Source organism: Gopherus flavomarginatus, chromosome 1 (assembly GCF_025201925.1).
Source record: "Gopherus flavomarginatus isolate rGopFla2 chromosome 1, rGopFla2.mat.asm, whole genome shotgun sequence".
NCBI lineage: Eukaryota > Metazoa > Chordata > Testudines > Testudinidae > Gopherus > Gopherus flavomarginatus.
In genome coordinates, this window is record NC_066617.1 from 345477735 (window position 1) to 345498906 (window position 21172).

The 21172-nt window shown below is 42.2% G+C and overlaps 1 protein-coding gene across 1 annotated transcript in view; it reads right to left on the minus strand.

Annotated features, from left to right (window-relative positions):
* Nucleotides 1-585: 585 nt before the first annotated feature.
* Nucleotides 586-21172, minus strand: part of PANX1 (pannexin 1) — a 53729-nt gene continuing 33142 nt past the window's right edge. The window contains exons 3-5 of the mRNA XM_050941870.1: nt 8744-8967; nt 6586-7253; nt 586-2583 (exon numbers count right to left, since the gene is read on the minus strand). Of these exons, the coding sequence (XP_050797827.1) occupies nt 2498-2583; nt 6586-7253; nt 8744-8967 (978 nt within the window). The 3' untranslated portion in view covers nt 586-2497. The remainder of the gene's footprint in view (nt 2584-6585; nt 7254-8743; nt 8968-21172) is intronic.

A 21172-nucleotide genomic window follows, 5' to 3' on the forward strand; every position in this document is an offset into this window, starting at 1 on the left:
CATTGGAGGAATGTGCATATGGATGATCAGTAGCTTTTAAGATTTTTTACAGAGGGGTTGTTTAATTGAAGAAGGTCAGATGGCCATTTAGAAAAATCTCAGCTCAATTAACTCCAATTTAAGAACAAACAAGGAGGAGTACCGATTTCAGAGTTAAATAGAAATGGTGCATCATATTGACTGATAGCTGCAAAGCAAACCTGCAACCCTGTGTCACAGGAAGGATCATTTTTAAAAAGAGATTTCTAAAATAGTTTTATCCAGAAATTTCACACCCTAAGATATTTAAACTGAAGACATGGTTTTTCTCACTTTTGGTGGAACAAAGAACTTGCATTGCAGCCATTGTCTCGTCAGCAAAGAGGAAGCACTATGGTTTTAGGTACTGTATTTTATTACATTGAGGCTTATCTTGGCCAAAATACCCAAGTAGTTCTTATTGTACTATGCTAGCACCTAGGTTGTTCATTAATAATTCTGAGTGAAAGCTTTAACACTAATTACTTACCGGTTATCCCAGTCACACTATCAACAACACTTTTTTGCAACTTTGATAACTTTTTTGCAACTTTTAACTGATGTTAAAAGGACCCAGTGAATAAGCTAAATGGGAAAGCAAATGTTAGACTTATTTAGCTATTTCTAGGCACTGTCATTAGTGTTCAAGTGGTTTTTAAACTGCATTTTTGGACAAAAGTTATAGATGACACTAATCAGTTAAAAGGTAATTCTCATGCCAGACCATATGGTAAAACCAATGACTATTTAAAAGCTGTTCAAGATGTACATTACCATTCTGGTAATTAAAAATAAATCCCTTCCCAGTACAGTAGAACGTCAGAGTTACAAACACCAGAGTTATGAATTGATTGGTCAACCACACACCTCATTTGGAACCGGAAGTATGCAATCAGGCACCAGCAGAGACAAAAAAAAAAGAAAGAAAAAAGCCCCAAATACTGTACAGTACTGTGTTAAACATAAACTAGTAAAACAAAGGGAGAGTTTAAAAAAAAAAGATTTGACAAAGTAAGGAAACTGTTTCTGTGCTTGTTTCATTTAAATTAGGATGGTTAAAAGCAGCATTTTTCTTCTGCATAGTAAAGTTTCAAAGCTGTATTAAGTCAATGTTCAGTTGTAAACTTTTGGAAGAACGGTAATGTTTTGTTCAGAGTTACGAACAATCTTCATTCCCAAGGTGTTCGTAATTCTGAGGTTCTACTATATATTCAAGAGTTCCATGGTAATTAGGCTTAATTTATCATTTGAAAGAAATGCCATGATGCTGACATGAACCCACATTTGGAACATGGTTACAAAATTGAATGAAAACCCCACACAGCAATTAAAAAAACCCACATGAACCAATTATGGCAGTACCTTTCTGAATTACAAAATGCCTCAGTGGATCAGCGATTTTGCCACAAAACATGTCCATATTTCTATCACCGCATCATGGTCCTCTTCGGTTCGGTTTGTTTCAATTACCCGTTGTATCTGATCTATAACTAAGATTGCAAACTCTGAGGAAGAGACTGTCTTCTTCTGTATCCTGTCTAGCCCAGTGGGGCCCTGACTTGAGGCCTGTAGTTGCTACTGTAATACAACTGAAAATGTCATGCATGCTTTTCTTCTCAGGCATGTTGTGGAAAATGTGCATTCTATACTGGATTTGATACCCAATAAATATTAAAAAGTGGCTATTTTAAACACAATGGATATAAAATGCAGGTTCTTTACATCAGCATAGACAAGGCAAACCGCTTTAGTAGGGGTTATCACTGTTGTTCAGCCCCTAGTCTTTAGAATCCATTATTCAGAGGGCTGGGGAATTAAAACCAAAGCAGTTAAGAAATAGCTTAAGGATTGAAATCCTGCAGTCCATACTCAAACAAAACTCCCAATAACTTTACAGGCTAGGGAGCCAAGAACACTTCAGTTCTAAACCCAGATCTAACACAGTCATCTCCTTTGATACCCACTGCAATGAATGGGATATTTTACCTTAACAAGAACTGTAGACTCTAGGTGGGAAGTAACAAAGTTTGGCATTTCCAGCACTCTGTTACACACACCTCAATACCATGCCCTCTCAGGATGGAATCGGCCCATCTCTGTTTCTAGTGTCTATGCAGTTCAGTATTTCATCACTGTAAGCACACTCCTCTTGTTTAAATGGTCTCCGCTTCAACAGCTGCTTCTGGTAATCCATTCTGCATGCTAATTACCTGATGGATTTCACCTTTCCATAATTCATATTCAAGTGGTTTTATAAATATTCAAACTCTAGACAGTGCCTTTTGCGATACGAGGTTAACTGTACTGTATATAAACAGTCTGCAAACTGGTTTATCCTCTCTGGTGAACTCCTAGGACCCCAAACCCAGTCCATTCATTGAGAAAGGCAGTGTCCTGTGTTCGATGCGGCTTGTATTGGAGGTGGAGAGAGAGGGCAGTTGTCTTGTGCTCCTGTCAAAAGAGGAGCATGCAGCAGCAATCAGCATGAAGAATCTATAAGTCTTTGACGAACCTTATCTTCGTTGCTTGCGCTTGTATTTCCACTTGGGAGCAGATCTGTTAAAACTAAACAAAAACAAATGCTCATTACAATGAAACTTCATCACACCTTTTTGTCATAAGCAAATAGTCCTGCTTTCCTTAAAACAACATACCAGCCACGGAGATTAAAAAAAAAAAAAAACCCACACAAACCCGCAACCTATTTCACCTGTGCTTTGTACTATAGCTGGGCTAGTGTATGGCTTTATACAGGGACATATCCAAAGGGTGCCCTCCTAGTAGCACTACCTGTCAAACACTGAGCATGAGGAGCACCTTACAGTTTCCTTTTGGAAATGCAGAACCCAGAGCTAGCGTAGAACCACGAGATGGTGCATAGGGTTCTGGAGCCATCCCCCAGGCATATCTCTACTTCTGGGGTGGTCAGTATTGCTGTGATTCTGGCTGTTCCTGTCCTCTGAGGTGTGCCAAAGTGGTAAAGAAATCGTCTTGGGGCCTTTCTTGTTCTTGTGCAAAGGAGCTAGAATCTGTACCTAGGTTTATAAAATCTTTTATTGAATCATGCTAATATCACTAGAGGCGGGCGAAAATGTAGGGGCAGTTAAATGCAACCCTTAGTAATCCTACTGCAGATCAAAGGCCACAATCATCCCAGTCAAATTTCATACAGAACCTATAAAAACGAGAGCTGACGGGTGAACCAGACATCCATTTCATGACAACTTCTGAGTTTCAATATTTATTTTCATTCCACACTGGAACATAACAAAAACCTTTTGAACATTTTCACGAAACAGAATCAAGTTGAAAGATCAGTTTTCAGATTCAAAAGGTCAGGTTTTCAATAAGTTATTCCCTCTCAGCGACTGGAGAGTCCACCATGAACCTCAGAAAAACTTTCCCGTCAAAATCGATACATTTTAGCTTTGACAAAACAGCACATTTCAGCAACAAACATTTAGTCTCCAATGTTCTGACCAACTCTAATAAAAACATTCCTGTCATTGGGGCATCTTGGATTTTTTATTTTATTTTGCAAGTGGGGGGAGTGACTTAGAATTAAAATTTTTATTAAGATGATGTTTTAAAAAAGTGAATGGTACAGAGTTTAAGCATAGAAGTTTCTGGTTATCAGGGAATAACGTACAGACTATTGAGGGATGCGAAGTTCGGTTTAAGATCAGGTGGCATATGGAATACATAATCTGCAATATCCCCGATTGAGGGTAAAAGGTTGATGGGTCAAAGTACAGACATTGAGGTATGAAGTTCGTATAATGGCTATGTTCAGGTGTGGAGTATAATGAGTGGATATCATGATGAGGATGGATTGACCCTCATTTGGTGAGATTTAAATGTTCAGGGAGTTTATGGTTCCAGTTCATATGATCCAATGGTCCCTTTCTCGTAGTCGATGCATGATGTCACTCCGGCTCACCCCTTCTGGTACTGTTGTGGTCAGTGATGTGTTCAGTGTAGATGTCCCTGGAACATTGGATGGTGTCTGAGACTATGAGGTGCCACATGAGCCGTGTGTAGTGTCAACCAATCACAGCACATGCTCGTTGCAGGGGTACCAGGCGCCCAGGGCTCCGACAATCAGGGCGTCCATCTGCACCTCATCACCCTTCGCTCTCAGGGTATCAGTCAGGGGGACATACTTTTCCAGTTTACAAGCTTGGGCTTCGCGAAATGCCAGGGTCCTGTTCTCAAAGGAGACTGTGATGTCAACAAGGATGATCTTTTTCTGGGCCTCGTCGGTGACGATGATGTCAGGTGGCAGCTGGCTGTCGGTACCGGGGATGGTGGAGGGGAGTGACTTAGAATACTACATCATGAACATTTCTCTTAAGCTGATGCTTCCTCCATTATATTAGGCAGAAGAAACAGTATCATTACTGTGCTGAAAAATAATTTAAATATCCCCTGCCTTGGAAACCGTTCTTTGACTTAATCTGAATCTGCAGTTTCCTCCTATCTGAGCTAAATGTGGTCAGAGTTCCCAGCCATTCCCGCCTCTGCAAAAAGAGGCTATATCTCTCTTTCCATGTACAACATGACTGGTAATTTCCTTCAAAGAGATTTGGAATCACAATGAACACCATAAATGGAAAGAGCATTATCTGAAGCCAGGTTACGTTTCTGTCGAAAGAGCAGGATCCAAGTGAATGCACTGAAATATAAAATATGCTACCCTCATTACCATTGTATCTTAATATTTATTGTCGTATTACCATGATTGCTCAATAGAATTAACCATGTCTGGGCAGGGGATGAACTATTATGGTTTAAGTGCTCTATTCTGGATTCTGACTCACCCTATGATCTTGGTGAAATCACTTAGGGACAAATTTTCCCCTCTCCTCTGTGACCAATTAAGGCCCCACTGCAGTGGAACTGAAGTGGTCCCTCTGCATGTGGTGATGGTCATGAAGGAGTTGTATACATAGGTGCTGGAACTAGGGATGGGGGGATGCTGCCACACCCCCGGCTTGAAGTGGTTTCCATTATTTACAAGGTTTACAGCTTGGTTCATTGACTCTCAGCACCTCCATTATACAAATTGTTCCAACTTGTAGATTGCAAACCCAGAAGTGACCGCTATGATCATCCATAGAACCTCCCTGAATTAATTCCTGTTTGAACTAGAGTATATCCTTTAGAAACACAGCCAACTGTGATTTAAAAACTGCCAGTCATACGACCCTTGGTAAACTGTTCCCAACTATCTTCTCGGTTAAAAACGTGTGCCTTATTTCCTGTGTGAGGCCATGCGTACTACAGGGCCTTCGGCAGCCTAGCTAGGCCTGCGGAGCCCCCTAGCGTAGATGCAGTGTATAGCGACAGAAGGAGGAGATCTGATGGTAGAGGAATACCACCTCCCCTAATGACGTTAGCTATGCTGACAGAATCCCTCTCGCTGTATCTACACTGGGGGATTTATCGGCATACCTGTGTCAGTCAGAAATGTGTTTTTTTCATATCCCTGGCTGTAGATCAAGCCTTAGGGATCCTTTGGTGCAGTATAATACCCTTAAGGGGCTCCCTCCACCCCAGAACAGGGAAGGTTTGGACAGGGAGCATGAGAGACGTGTAGCCGGCTTGGTGGCTTATACATAAACAGTTTCTCTTGCCACAAACAGCAGACAGCCAGCAATAACAGGGGCTCTGCTGCTACCCTTCCACTAAAAGGAGTCCCTTCCCCAGTACCACCCCCATCGGATCTCGTGTGTGTGAGAGAGAGAAAGGGGGGGGGATTAACTTCTATGCACCTCTGTCCCTCTAGCCTGAAGACTACCAGCCTTTCACGCTGTTCTTTAAAACAAAATCATGACACCACTAACTTCCCCATCTTATCTTAGTTCTATCTCTAAATGCAAACACATTGTACAGTGACTGTATACTTTACTACTTTGTGATAGATCAAAAGGACTAAGAACTCAATAACCAACTGCTGCTACCACCACTTCTGCTAGGCTTAAAGCTGATGAGAGATGAAGTTAGGAAGGGCTAACACAGATCTAAGAGCCTGTTCTGGCTCTAGCCCTCCGCCACAGGTTAGACCCATACCCACAAACCAGGCAGGAGAGCTAAGACAGGCACATGACTTCCTTAGTTTTTCCTTACCATCAGTTCAAATTACCCAAGCAATATTATTGCACAAACACCATATTAATTGGAAGTGACATTTCTCAAAAGCAAGTGCCTAAGCTGTAGATGGAAAACTTGCATCTCTGCTTATATATTTTGCAGGCACAGTTTAGGCATCTATTTTTGAAAATCTGATCCATTATGACAAACAAACAAAAATACTACAATAGCTTTCAACAACATAACCTCCTTGTGGTTTAACTGAAGTTATAAGAATCATATAAGCAGACTGTATTGTTAGGTATAAGCTAGTCAATTTTCTTATACAGAACATTTAAGTCTTTGCACATAATAATTCTAAGGCTTCTATTTGCTTAGATACAGAATTTCCTAATATAAGAAACAATTTTTCTTCTTATTCAGGCCCATGTTAATGGACACATCATTTAAACACAACAAGCAGCTCAACTTTACCTTGTAGTTCTGTTGTAGTCCTTTCTGGTTCTTCTGTAATTTTCTCTTCAGGCTTCTCTTTAACAGTTGCTGGCTTCCCATCTGTTGTATCTGTCATCTTAATCGTAGCAAGGTTTGGCAACAGATGGATTATGTCGCACTTCCCAGGGCCTGCAATATTCTCCAGCACTTTGAGGCACTTGTATGATTTAAGCTCACTTACGTTTTCCTCAAGGAAGAGGAGGTAGAGGCTTAAATCATCATAATTTGACTTGAGTTTCAGAACATCAAACGTTGGCAGAATTTCATATACTCTAAGAATGTCTGAGCTTCGCCTGAATGGGACGAGCATGGCATACATTACAAGAGGCATCACCAAAAGATACACAATTAAGTTAATGTAACTGAGTAGCTGGAAGACGCCAACAGCAATAAGCTTACATTGAACTAGTTCTGGAACTGTTGTGTCATTCTTCAAGATTCCAGTTTTGATGGTGCACAAAAACTCATCAGTCATAGAGGAGAGACTGATATAATAGCCCAGATAGAGGCATGCAAACAGGATAATTGCTAATGTTAGTAAACGGCAAACAACATATTTGATTATTAAGTTTTTGGAGGTTCTCTTTGTCTTCAGGTATTGTTCCACAATGGGGTATTTAAAGTGGCTTTCAGATATTTCCCACAAACTGGAAAAAGAAAAAGAAAAAAAAACATAGACCAATCATTGCAGGAATCATTTTGTCATATTAAATAAGCCAAACATTTTGACACACACAAACAAAAGGCCTGATTCTGATCTCACTGACACTGTTGTAAATCAGGAGTTACTCTACTGAAATCAATGAAGTTAACACTTGTGTAAAACTGATGTGTGGGCAATCTCAAGACCAGAATTCCGGTACATTCACTAGTACTGAATATAACTGTTTACAAGACAAGTATGAGGGTCAACAGGAAAAATGCCCAAGCCTCAGACAGAATAAGTAAAATACTAAAAAGAAATTTTTAAATGCAACTCAAGCACTGATACTCAAATCCAGCCTAAGAGAAAAAGCAGAGACAGCTGCAACATGTCTTACATTAAGATGAGAATGGCATTTTACCTGCCAGGACCTAACTTCAGATATCCATGCCAACTCACTATTAAAGAAACAATTTTCAATTCTCATTTGTAATTTTTATTTCTTCTGAAGAAAGAGGTGAAATTGCTGCACTATCTAGGGCAGGGGTCCCCAACGCGGCGCCCGCAGGGGCATGTTAATGCACCCACATCCTGGCCCCTGGGAGAGCACCGGCCGAAATGCCGCCGAATTTCAACAGCATTTCGGCGAGGATGCCTCTCGATGACGACCTTGTCTCCAACAAGTGATGTCATCGAGAGGCATCACCCTCGAATTTCAGCGGCAACGCCTCTTGATGAAGCCCTTGCCTTTGACAAGTTGCGTCATTGAGAGGCATCGCTCCTGAATTTCGGCGGCGATGCCTCTCGATGATGCAACTTGTCGATGGCAAGCGGCGTCATCGAGAGGCGTTGCTGCCAAAATTCGGCAGCATTTTGGCGGGTGCTCCACCGCCGCAGTGGTCCTTCCTCTGGCGCCCACCAGAGGAAAAGGTTGGGGACCACTGGTCTAGGGAGTCTGTGAAACTGAGGTTGGTTAGAACAGTGCAGCAACTAATCCAAGAGAGGGAAAAGACAAATATTTTTAAAAGAAAAGAAAAAAAAAGAGAGTCTTTGCAGAGACAACTTTGAGAACAACGGAGTGACAGGTGAGCTCAGTAATGGCCTTACACATCAAAGGATGTGAAAAATAACTGTACTGATAGGTAAGGAATGCAGCCACCTGCACTTCCTAATGCTGTTTTAGGCAATATTGACATCCATTGGCGCAAAGGAAACACAGAGCCACCTCAGGCTCTACAAAGGGAGAGGAAGACAATCTGATTTTGTTTGAAAAAAGTAGCTATTTGTAAGTTCTAACTCCACACACACATTTTATTATCGATTTGAGATCTTACATTTTTTATCATAGTTCTAAAAAAACATTTCAGCTCATCTTTAAAATGTCTGGTATAAATTTACAGTATGTGTCTGTGATTTACAAGTGTTCCAAACATATTATACTTATTAAAGGCTAAAAGAAATAAAGACCAAAAATACCAAGCTACAGCACCTTACCTCTGTGTCAAGTTTTCATTAACAGCTGGACGCAGGCTACTGGGGTCTCTAGTGTCTCCACTGTGAAAGCTATTAGCTGCTTTGATTGCCCTGTTGTAGGCCTTGTCAAGCTCTTCCATAATAAATTTCAGATCTGAGCAAAGATGGGGTGCTGCAGTGAAGCGCCAGAACAAGCATGGTAGATACAACAGGATAGCAACTAGTAGCAGGATATATGGGAAAAACTGGAAGAGAAAAATAGCATTAAAAATTAGAATCAATCTGTAACAAAACAAGCCAAATAAGAATATTTTCTTGGGCAAGGCACACTGTTTTATAAAAACCCATTTTCACACTAACCAGGGTGAGTAAGAAACTTTCTTGGTGGGTTGGGAGAAGGGGGAAGCCAAAAATGTATGCAGAATTTAAGCTTTTGTTCTTTTCTGGAGGAAAAAAAAAAAACGAAACCAGGAAATAGTCCCATAGGTACAAAGAAAAGCTCCCATTAAGAGCTAATGCAAAGCCATCTTCTTGAGTGTGCAGAAAGACAGATCCACTTCCTCTGCTGCTGCTCAGATTTCGCCAAACAGAAGTAGAGTGAACGAAACCAAAATTCTGGACCACATTTTCACCACAGCTATTCAGAACTGTGTGGGCAAGTGTGAAACTGACAAGAACAATGTCATTTGACGTGGACACATTGGCAAAATGAGGACAGACACATGCATGGAATCAAGCAGCTTGCTGAGCCTTTTATTAAACTTTAACACAAGGGAGGGGAGCTACCTGCCCATCACCCATACTCTTCTACACCAGACATTTAATTTGATCCAGTGCAGGGGTTACAGGGCTCCTACCATATACCCTGTAACCTGGTGTAGACTTCCTCAGTCTACTCCCCCAACCCCCAGGACTCAGTTCTCTGAGTACTAGCACCCTTCCTCATGGCGAGGGGGACAGATGGTGTAGAGGGTTGGGGACCTCAGCCCTGGAAGCAACAAAGTCTCACCCTATCCCATGAGCCCAAGGGCCGTCACCAAAATCCCAGGACTTCTACCTCAGCAAACTGTTCATTTTAATTTTTGACTGCACTGGAAACAGGCTGCAAGTTGTGAGGAATTAACACTTCAACCCAAGAACCTCAGGTAAGTACTAAGCACCTTCCTACTTAACCCACTGTGGCTCAAGGGTGCTGCGAGGAAGATGAAAAACTTCCTGATCCTCAATTGACCCCCAGGAGAAAAAAAATCCTTCCTGACCCCCAAATTGGAGATCAGCTAGACCTGCAGCATCTATCAGGCCGGGTTCCCATTCCTAGTTCAGAATGGGTAGGGTGGGCTGCTGGAATGGAGCAGAAGAGGATCCACATGGCCCCAGTTCCAGGTTGAATCCTGGGAGCTGGGGAATGTAGGCCAATCAGCAGCCCACCCCACCTTGGAATTGGTCAGTTGCAGGGCTCTACATATTGGTCTCTGGGTAGTAATTGTCTTATAAAACTTTAAACCTGGTTAAGTGTTACTACTTTCTTCCTATATAACGATGGTTATAAAACACATGTATTGTAAGCTTATAACACTACTCATGCCAGTATAGCTTACTCAATGCATGCTCTTATCAATCATATAATAATGGCAATACATTCTCAAGGTTGTTTGTAATATTGCTGTAGCTCCACTGGTCCCAGGATGAGAGAGGGGCAAGTTGGGGGAGGTAATGTCTTTTATTGGACCAACTTCTGTTGGTGGAGGGGACAAGTTTTTGAGCTTCACAGAGCTCTTCTTTGGGTCTTCTCGTCCCTTCCACCAATCTCACCCACTTTGCCCCTCTCAATATATTCTCAAGGCACATTTATATTAAATGTATAAGGTATAAAACAGCAATAGTATCTGAAAATCCTTTCAGATGCATAGACTCATAGACTCTAGGACTGGAAGGGACCTCGAGAGGTCATCAAGTCCAGTCCCCTGCCCTCATGGCAGGACTAAATACTGTCTAGACCATCCCTAATAGACATTTATCTAACCTACTCTTAAATATCTCCAGAGATGGAGATTCCACAACTTCCCTAGGCAATCTATTCCAGTGTTTAACTACCCTGACAGTTAGGAACTTTTTCCTAATGTCCAATCTAAATCTCCCTTGCTGCAGTTTAAGCCCATTGTTTCTTGTTCTATCATTGGAGGCTAAGGTGAACAAGTTTTCTCCCTCCTCCTGATGACACCCTTTTAGATACCTGAAAACTGCTATCATGTCCCCTCTCAGTCTTCTCTTTTCCAAACTAAACAAACCCAATTCCTTCAGCCTTCCTTCATAGGTCATGTTCTCAAGACCTTTAATCATTCTTGTTGCTCTTCTCTGGACCCTCTCCAATTTCTCCACATCTTTCTTGAAATGCGGTGCCCAGAACTGGACACAATACTCCAGTTGAGGCCTAACCAGCGCAGAGTAAAGCGGAAGAATGACTTCTCGTGTCTTGTTTACAACACACCTGTTAATGCATCCCAGAATCATGTTTGCTTTTTTTGCAACAGTATCACACTGTTGACTCATATTAAGCTTGTGGTCCACTATGACCCCTAGATCTCTTTCTGCCATACTCCTTCCTAGACAGTCTCTTCCCATTCTGTATGTGTGAAACTGATTGTTCCTTCCTAAGTGGAGCACTTTGCATTTATCTTTATTGAACTTCATCCTGTTTACCTCAGACCATTTCTCCAATTTGTCCAGATCATTTTGAATTTTGACCCTGTCCTCCAAAGCAGTTGCAATCCCTCCCAGTTTGGTATCGTCCGCAAACTTAATAAGCGTACTTTCTATGCCAACATCTAAATCGTTGATGAAGATATTGAACAGAACTGGTCCCAAAACAGACCCCTGCGGAACCCCACTTGTTATACCTTTCCAGCAGGATTGGGAGCCATTAACATATATTGTCTAATTCTACCAAACACAATTACCCATCTTATTCATCCAAGAACTTCTAAATTACCATGTCTTTAACTTTTAGTACAAAGCATATTCTAATGAACTCCAGTATCAGAACCCAAGGAATTGTAATTATAGTCATGATAACCAAAATTCATTTGGTTTTAAATTACAAATATTTTTTCCCTCAACACATACATTTGAAAGTCCATGAAGAGATCATCAGCTGGTGCAAATGGACGACGTGGTTCTACTGAAGTGAACGGATCTACACAGATTTCACCAGCTGAGGATCTGGCCCAGTCAGTTGGTCACTGTGGCTAGTAGCCCACTCTTGCATTTTCAGCAAGGATAAAGATGTTACCTGAATTTGCTTTGTCTGTATATACAAAACAAATGATCTGATGCATATACGCCTATGGAGGAAAGCTGCTTCCAACATCTCAGACAACTGTGACAAAATCCTGTGAATTGCCTCTATGCTTACTCGCTCTCTTAGCATATCTTTATACATATACCTTACGAAACAATGTCTCTCAACAGCGGAGATGATACACACTCTGACTACAATTAACATGCCAATCAGGAAACTTGCTGTGTTCTAAAACGGTAACTGCCACATCAAAAATTTGAAAGCATTAGTCATAGTAAATAACAGATTTGTGAAGCCTTAACTGGTGATAAAATCCTGAAATTGCTGTGCTAAGTGTGGCCTGGGAAGCTTAACTACTTCAACTTCTATTGTGTGCCACGACTTCTATTGCTTGGTCCCATCACAATTATATGTGGGCAAAGAAACTGGTTCAGTTTTCCAAGTCCTCAAGAAAAACAGTGCCATAATGCACACATTTTATAATTGGAACAGAAGGGGCAAGGTGCAAGGGGGACTAGCCCAGAAACAAATTAGTTTTCAAAAACTTATCATGACTATGAAATGAGGAAGATTGTGATTTGGGTGGGAGAGGCACTTTCTAGCCAGCAAGGACCCAGAGCTGGGCTGGAGGCCAGGCTGCTTCTGCAAAGCAGCCTGGCCCTGTCCCCTCACACCCAAAATGGGGATGGCTACCTGGGGTCCTGGCCTATAACAGTGTCAATGGCCCTTCTTAGCCAGCAGGGACTCAGCTGCTGGCTGGGCACATGCCTTCATGCCTCCTGGGTTGTGGGCTGGTTGTGGAATTTATTTATTTATTTACTTTGAAATCTTGTCCATCTGCCATTCACACACAGCTCTCACCACATCCATCTTCTGCCTCACAGCATCAGTTGTCCTCCCTTTCCCCCCACTGGCTCCATCACCCCTTCTTGGTTTCTCTCACCCCTCTACAGTTCTTCATCATCTCTATCTTGTCCTCTTCCCTACTCCACCTCAATCTTCTCCCTCTTCTCACTCGCTCAAATCTAGGTCCCAAAACCATACCCTCCTCCTCACCTTTCGTGATATTTACCCAGCCTTGGCCCTCCCTTCATTCCCCACCTCCTGCACCCATCCCAACCCCCACCTCTGCCGCTCTTGTGCCTCCATTTCTAACCTCACACCCTCCCCTTCCTTCCCCTTCTCTTGCTGTCTCTGGACCACCCACTTCTCTCATATTTAAAAAAAAAATTAGATCAATCCAGAACTTCTTCCTATCTTGCTTCTTTCAGCTCCTGTCTCTCTCAGAAACCAGGACCCCTTTGTTCAGCATTGCCTCTGTAGCTGCCCTCCCTTACAGAGGCCTTTCTTTCTCTCACACTCCCCATCATAGATCAGACCACGGGGTGAGAGTGAGGGTGAGGGTCACAAAGCAGAGGTTTCTTGTCTGCTCTCCTCTAACCCCTCCATGTGCCTCTCCATTTCCTGCTCTCCCTCATACCCACTCTCATCCCTTCCCCTTCTCCTTAACCTCATTCTCCTGTGGCTCTTTCCCCTCACAAAACAAGCATGTTCCAGTCTCTCCATTCTTTTTTTAAAAAAAAGATGTCTGATCCCATTTCCTCTCCCCTCCTTTTCATCTCTAAGTTCATTGAACACACTTCAGAATCACTATCTGGAGTGCCTCTCCTCTAATTCCATTCTAGACCTTCTCCAATCTGGCTTCCATCACTTGCACTCAAATGAAACTGCTCTCACCAGAGTCTCTAATGACCTCTTCCTAGACAGCGCTCAGAACCAGTACTCCAAGCTCATTCTCCTTGACCTGTCGGCTGCATTCAACACAGTCAACCATGCTTTTGAAATATTTTCCTCCCTGGGCTTCCACAGCACTGTACTCTTCTGGATCTCCTTTTACCTCTCTGATCTCTCTTTCATAGACTTTAGGGTCAGAAGGGACCAATATGATCATCTAGTCTGACCTCCTGCACAAAGCAGGCCACAGAACCCTACCCATCCACTTCTATAACAACCCCCTAACCTATGTCCGAGTTACTGAAGTTTTCAAATTGTGGTTTGAAGACCTCAAGCTGCAGAGAATCCACCAGCAAGTGACCCATGCCCCACGCTGCAGAGGAAGGCGAAAAACCTCCAGGGCCTCTGCCAATCTGCCCCAGAGGAAAATTCCTTCCCGACCCCATATATGGCAATCAGCTAAACCTTGAGCATGTGGGCAAGACTCACCAGCCAGCACTCAGGAAAGAATTCTCTGCAGTAACTCAGATCCCATCCCATCCAACATCCCATCACAGACCACTGGACATACTTATCTGCTAATGATCAAAGATCAATTGCCAAAATTAAGCTATCCCATCATACCATCCCTTCCATAAACTTATCAAGCTTAGTCTTAAAGCCATATATGTCATTTGCCCCCACTACTCCCCTTGGAAGGCTGTTCCAGAACTTCACTCCTCTAATGGTTAGAAACCTTCGTCTAATTTCAAGTCTAAACTTCCTAGTGTCCAGTTTATACCCATTTGTTCTTGTGTCTACATTGGTACTAAGCTTAAATAATTCCTCTCCCTCCCTAATATTAATCCCTCTGATATATTTATAAAGAGCAAGCATATCCCCCCTCAGCCTTCTTTTGGCTAGGCTAAACAAGCCAAGCTCTTTGAGTCTCCTTTCATAAGGCAGGTTTTCCATCCCTCGGATCATCCTAGTAGCCCATCTCTGAACCTGTTCCAGTTTGAATTCATCCTTCTTAAACATGGGAGACCGGAACTGCACACAGTATTCCAGACGAGGTCTCACCAGTGCCTTATATAACGGTACTAACACCTCCTTATCTTTGCTGGAAATACCTCGCCTGATGCATCCTAAAACTGAATTAGCCTTTTTAATGGCCATATCACATTGGCGGCTCATAGTCATCCTGTGATCAACCAATACTCCAAGGTTCTTCTCCTCCTCTGTTGCTTCCAACTGATGTGTCCCCAATGTATATCTAAAATTCTTATTATTAATCCCTAAGTGCATGACCTTGCACTTTTCACTATTAAATTTCATCCTATTACTATTACTCCAGTTTACAAGGTCATCCAGATCTTCCTGTATGATATCCTGGTCCTTCTCTGTGTTAGCAATACCCCCCAGCTTTGTGTCATCCGCAAACTTTATTAGCACATTCCTGGTTTTTGTGCCAAGGTCAGTCCTTGAGGAACTCCACTAGTAACCTCCTTCCAGCCTGACAGTTCACCCTTCAGTATGACCCGTTGGAGTCTCCCCTTTAACCAGTTCCTTATCCACCTTTCAATTTTCATATTGATCCCCATCTTTTCCAATTCAACTAATAATTCCCCATGTGGAACCGTGTCAAATGCCTTACTGAAATCGAGGTAAATTAGATCTACTGCATTTCCTTTGTCTAAATAATCTGTCACCTTCTCAAAGAAGGAGATCAGGTTGGTTTGGCACGATCTACCTTTCGTAAAACCATGTTGTAACTTGTCCCAATTACCATTGACCTCAATGTCCTTAACTACTTTCTCCTTCAAATTTTTTTCCAAGACCTTACATACTACAGATGTTAAACTAACAGGCCTATAGTTACTCGGATCACTTTTTTTCCCTTTCTTAAAGATAGGAACTTTCATTGTGTTCTTCAGGGGATCCTCCTCATCCCTTCTCCAGCTTTTTGTGGGGTCTCCACTGGGATCTTTCCTAGGTCCCCTTCATTTCTCCCTCTGTACCTTATCTCTGGTAAACTCATCTTCAAACACAAATTCAATGATCAATCACTGTACTGATGACTCACAGATCTACCTCTCTACTCCTGTCTCCTTCTGTCCAAACTAAAACCTCTGCCTGTCTCTCTGATACCTTCTTCTGGATGTCTGGTCGCCAGCTGAAATTCAACACGACTAAAACAGAGCATTCAATCTACCACCTTCAATTCCTTTCCCTCCATCTCTTTTCTCAACCATTGTGCACACCATCACCATCCTGCCTGTCATGCAGGCAAATAACCTGGTTGTCATATTCAACTTGATCCTCTCTCTAGGTCCTCACATCCAGACTATGTCTAAATATTGCAGATTACTTCTGTATAACATCTGTAAGATACGGCCTTTCCTATCCATCTACATAGCTAAAACTCACACCCAGTCTCTCATCAGCTCAAGTTAATTACTGCAACATTTTTTTCTCTGACCTTGACAAATACAATCTTGCAAATATCATTTTCCTAACCCACTGCTTTGACCATGTCATACCCCTCTCTTTGCATTCCTCCACTGCCTCTCTTTGCTCTATCAAATCAAACAAGCTTTTTACCTTCACTGTCAAGGTCCTTCGTCATCAATCTGCACCCCATGTATCATCTTTCATTCACTGTCGAGATGTTGACTCCCAACTCTGGTGAGACAATGATGCCAGCCTCCCTTCTCCACTTATTACATTTTTAAACAAGAATCTTTGTGCTCTCTCTCGTTACCCCTCATGCTTGGGAGGTACTCCCCAGGAACCCCCTCAAACCTACCTCAATATCCTCCTTCAAATCCTCCTTTGCCATGACACCTACAAAAATCCAGACGACTGGTTTGTTGAGCCTACTGCCTATCTTGCTGACCAATATCATTGCATTGTTTCTTTGTACTCCTCCATCTGTTGTCTATTGTCTTATACTTAGATTGTAAACCCCTCGATCCAGAGACTGTCTTTTTGTTCTGTGTTTGTAGAGTGTGTGGCACAATGGGGTCCTGGTCCATGACTAGGGCACCTAAGTGCTGTGCTAATTAATAATAATATTAATGAGAGCACAAGGGGAACCTTGCATATGTTTGTTTTGTGTTCCAACTCTGGAAAGAAGCAGCATTTGCTCCTGTTTTATTTGGAAGCAGCAGTCTTCGTTTACCAAGCATTCCATGATGTTTTCAAGATCCAGTTCATAACCCTCGCTCCTCATCTCATTATCCTCATAATTTTTTCTTTACATGTGCTAACTTGTGATCAGAAGTTAATTTCCACATGAAATTCTGAGATGAACGCACAACCAGAGAAGAAAAGCAAAAGATGATCTGACAGTAGAATCATAGGAGTCAGAATGGAAAGGATTTATTAAACTATCCAGCTCATCTAACCAATATTTAAATAATCTTATTTACACTGCCATACCAATCTTTTAAAATAGCAGTGGGCAAAATAAGTCCCCGCACACACACAAAGATTCATGATAGTTATACATGGATAAACAACTGGTGCTTGGTGTATGGATCAAAGTATGCAATTTGCCTTTCAAAAAAATTTAATTTCAGTGCCTAACAATTCACAAGGTGGCAGCATTACATTAAGTAGTGGAGAGATGTCTCGGGGATAGTCTGCATTACATTAGCCATGTTTTTTGTTGGTGCTAAAGACCTATATGGTCAAATAAACTGAAGAGTTTTACTATCCCTGAAATGAAATTCAGTTTTGCCCCAGAGTGCTTTAGTTCTAAGATTACTAGAAGGGCCTCTTAACAGCATTTTGTGAAGTTTATAATGCTGGATGTGAACTAGTAAATATGAATATAGTATACTCCTGTTTATCCAAAACCCTATTATCCAAACCTCCACATTATCCAAATCCCTTCCTTGTCCCCCAGCATGAGATATGTGCTGCAGAAGGCACATATGTCGCAAAGGAGGGGATTCGGATAATGCGGAGATTCAGGCAATAGAGACTCCCAGCCAGGACTGCAAGAAGGAGGAAGACAAGTCCCTGGCTATAGGGGAGGCCACCTTGCTGCTGAACAGCTCCTGTGGCAGTGCAGGTGACACCCTGCAGGCACAAAGGGGAGGTTGCGAACCTGATGGAGCAGAGCAGAGAGCCCCCAGCCCCGGTCAGGACTGAGAGGAGGACAAGCCCCCAGCCATCAGGAAGGCCAACCTGCTGCCAAATGGCTGAAGGGCACTTGCCGTCTCAATGATCCACACTCCTGATTATCCAAATAAAGTCTATCTCCCCATGCAATTTGGATAATCTGAAGTTTACTGTATATGCAAAAGGCCCTTTGTGACATTCTATATCTATATTGTAACTCCCATGTTCCTCATTTTCATATAATCGTGATCTTACATATAAAGCATGCCTTGTAAGGTATCAGGGGAAAGGTTATGATCTGCTGAAAGTCATGTCTCTATCCATACATGTGTATCATTAATGCACATGAAGTTATGAGAACTGTATTGTATGGTGGTCACTAAAACATTGTCCAGCAAGGGAGCTACAATGCAATGACTCACCTGCATGAGGCCACACCAGGGGAATTGCTCAGTCTTACTTGGAGAGACTCAGCAATGCCCCCCAGACATGCCTGGACTTGTGCTCTCCAAGCACATGGACTGAGGGTATAAAACAGACAGAGCGGACATATACTGGGCCCTTCTCCTGCCACCACCTAAGCTGCAAGTGACCAAGACCCTGAGACGAAGACAGGACTCCAACACAGGAGATTGGCCCGGGTTTAAGGAACAAACCTATATATTAAGGACTGTAATATCCAGTGGATTGAGAAAAACTGCTTAGTCTAGTTGCTGCCCAGTCTAATAAGGTTCAGAGTTTAGACTGTGTGCTTATATTTTATTTTCTTGGTAATCACTCTGACTTGTTAAGCTTTGACTTAGAATCACTTAAAATCTAGCTTTATAGTTAATAAATCTGTTTGTTTATTCTATCTGGAGCAGTGCATTTGGTTTGAAGCGTGACAGAGGCTCCTCTTGGGATAACAAGGCTAGTACATATCAATTTCTTTGTTAATTGACAAACTCATATAAGCTTGCAGCATCCAGTGGGCATAACTGGACACTGCAAGACGGAGGTTCCTAGGGTTGTGTCCAGGACTGGAGATATTGGCTAGTGTCATTTGGCCGCAAGTAGCTGGGAGTAGCTTACATGTCAGAGACTGTGCGTGAACAGCCCAGGAGTGGGGGTTCTCACAGCAGGGCAGGGTTGGAGTGACCTAGCAGATCACTGGTCCAGATAACACCAGAGGGGAACGTCACACCCTTCCTTAGGTGATTAGGACTGAGATAACATAAGCCATTTGTAGGAAACGTTCAGATTCTAAACATCACCAGTTAAAGTTTCTCTACATGTGTCAATATGCAGTTGGAACGATCAGGGTCCAGACACCCCAAGAGAAGAACAGAAGGTTCAAACCCCCAAAATGAGCAGTTGAACCAACTGACTGCATATTGTATTATTGCGCCATAAATGTATAATGAGAAATGTCTTTTATGAAAACTTCTAATGTTCTGAACTGGACGGTCATTATGAGATATGTATGCGTCATACAGTGTCTATTTCAGGCTGTGATTATAAATTTATGTATGCAGAAAACTGTTCATAACCTGTACTACAACTTCAAGTAAACTCATGGCAGGGAGGGATACTTCACAAGCCAGTTGTTTACACAAAATCAACTTCAAATACCCATCCACTGTCAAGCCTAGGAGAAGACAATGATGAATTATTAGACACACCCAGCCTAGATTATCCCCAACTCTGAATAATCATGAGTCACCATGACAGGAAAGGAAAGGAAAAAGAAAAGTACAAGAAGAAGAGCTCAAATGACTGAAACAGGAGGAGAGTAGGGGAGCCAAGAGCCTGGTCTACTCTAGAAAATTAAGTTGGCTTAACTATGTCACTCTAGGGTGTGAAAAATCCACACTCCTGAGTGGTGTAGTTAAACCAACCTAACTCCCAGTATAGACAGCACTAGGCAATGGAAAAAAAGTCTTCTGTCCAGCAAGCTACCACCTCTCAGGGAGGTGGATTACCCATGCAAATAGGAAAACATCTCCTGTCAGCGTATGAAGTGTCTACACTGAAGCGCTACGGTGGCACAACGGAAGCTGTGCCGCTGTAGCATTTCAAGCACAGAGAAGCCCTAAGGAGTATGTTCCCTTTCTTTGGGTCTTTGGAAACTGCTCAGTGCAAATGTTGTGTGATTGTTACTCTGGATGTCTGGGATGGGCATCTTGGGATATGACGGGTGGAACTGGGAGCAAACATTCCATACACATAGCATGTTCCCATCCAAGCCAAGCAATATTTCTGCCTGACAAGCTAGTGGAAGTTAAGGATGCTAGAAGCAACATTAACTGTCACTCTGTGCTAACTATTCCCTCGGATAAGGGTGCAGGTGGCTAGCTCCTAGAGTAGCCCCTTTTCCAGGAGACAAGCAGAGTCCAAGGAAACAAGGTAGATAAAGTAAAACAGATGCACCTGGCTCCATGTGGCTGGAGCTGGTTTTCCTGGTGGATCCTTGAGCTCTGCAATGTTTGGAGAACACTCCCTTTGATCCCTCTGGGAAACTACAAATTGCTCACACTTCTGAACAAGGCAGCTGCCAGTAATTCCAAAGGTGAATTTTCTGAGTCCTTGTTCTCCTTCCCAAGAGTTTTTACTATGAGAAAGGACGTCAGCCATGTTATTAAAGAAACACCGAAATCAATGGCCCCACTCATGGAGTAAGGTCCTACTCAGTGCAAGCTAGAGTGGCAGAACTGGAAATTAAGTATAGCTTCCACAGCCAGGCCATGAATGTCCTTTGATTAACATTATTAAACCAGAATGATCAACTGAAATATTAACACATGACTTCAGTAATAATACAGTATAAAAGAGATTAGTCCTGCAGCACTATCTGCCTGTATTTTGTGAGTAAGACTCACAGCAGAGTAATCAAAGATGCAAAATTTGCTTGGGTAATCTTCTCCAGCTCCTATCTGCCACCACACAGTGTAATGTAGGAGACATCATTTTATATGTTAACGATAGCTCTAGTAACATGATACAGTGACATCGGTATTTTAAAGCCTCTGTTCCCCTCGCTGATATTACTGACACATTATTTACAAAAGCATTTTCTTGCGTTCTGTACTTATCTGAGAAGATATAAAATTAAGTCACAAAATATATCTTGATAATCTATTAAAGCCACAAAAGAAATGTGTTACTCTCTTACCCTACTGACCACTATTACATATAAACCACCAAATCTGACACCAGGTATTAATTCATATTAATTAAAAAGAAAAAACTTTTAAACCAGATTTTCAGCAGAGCTCAGGGCCATATTTTTCAAGTGTTCTGTACCCACACTGGGGCCAGATTTTCATGAG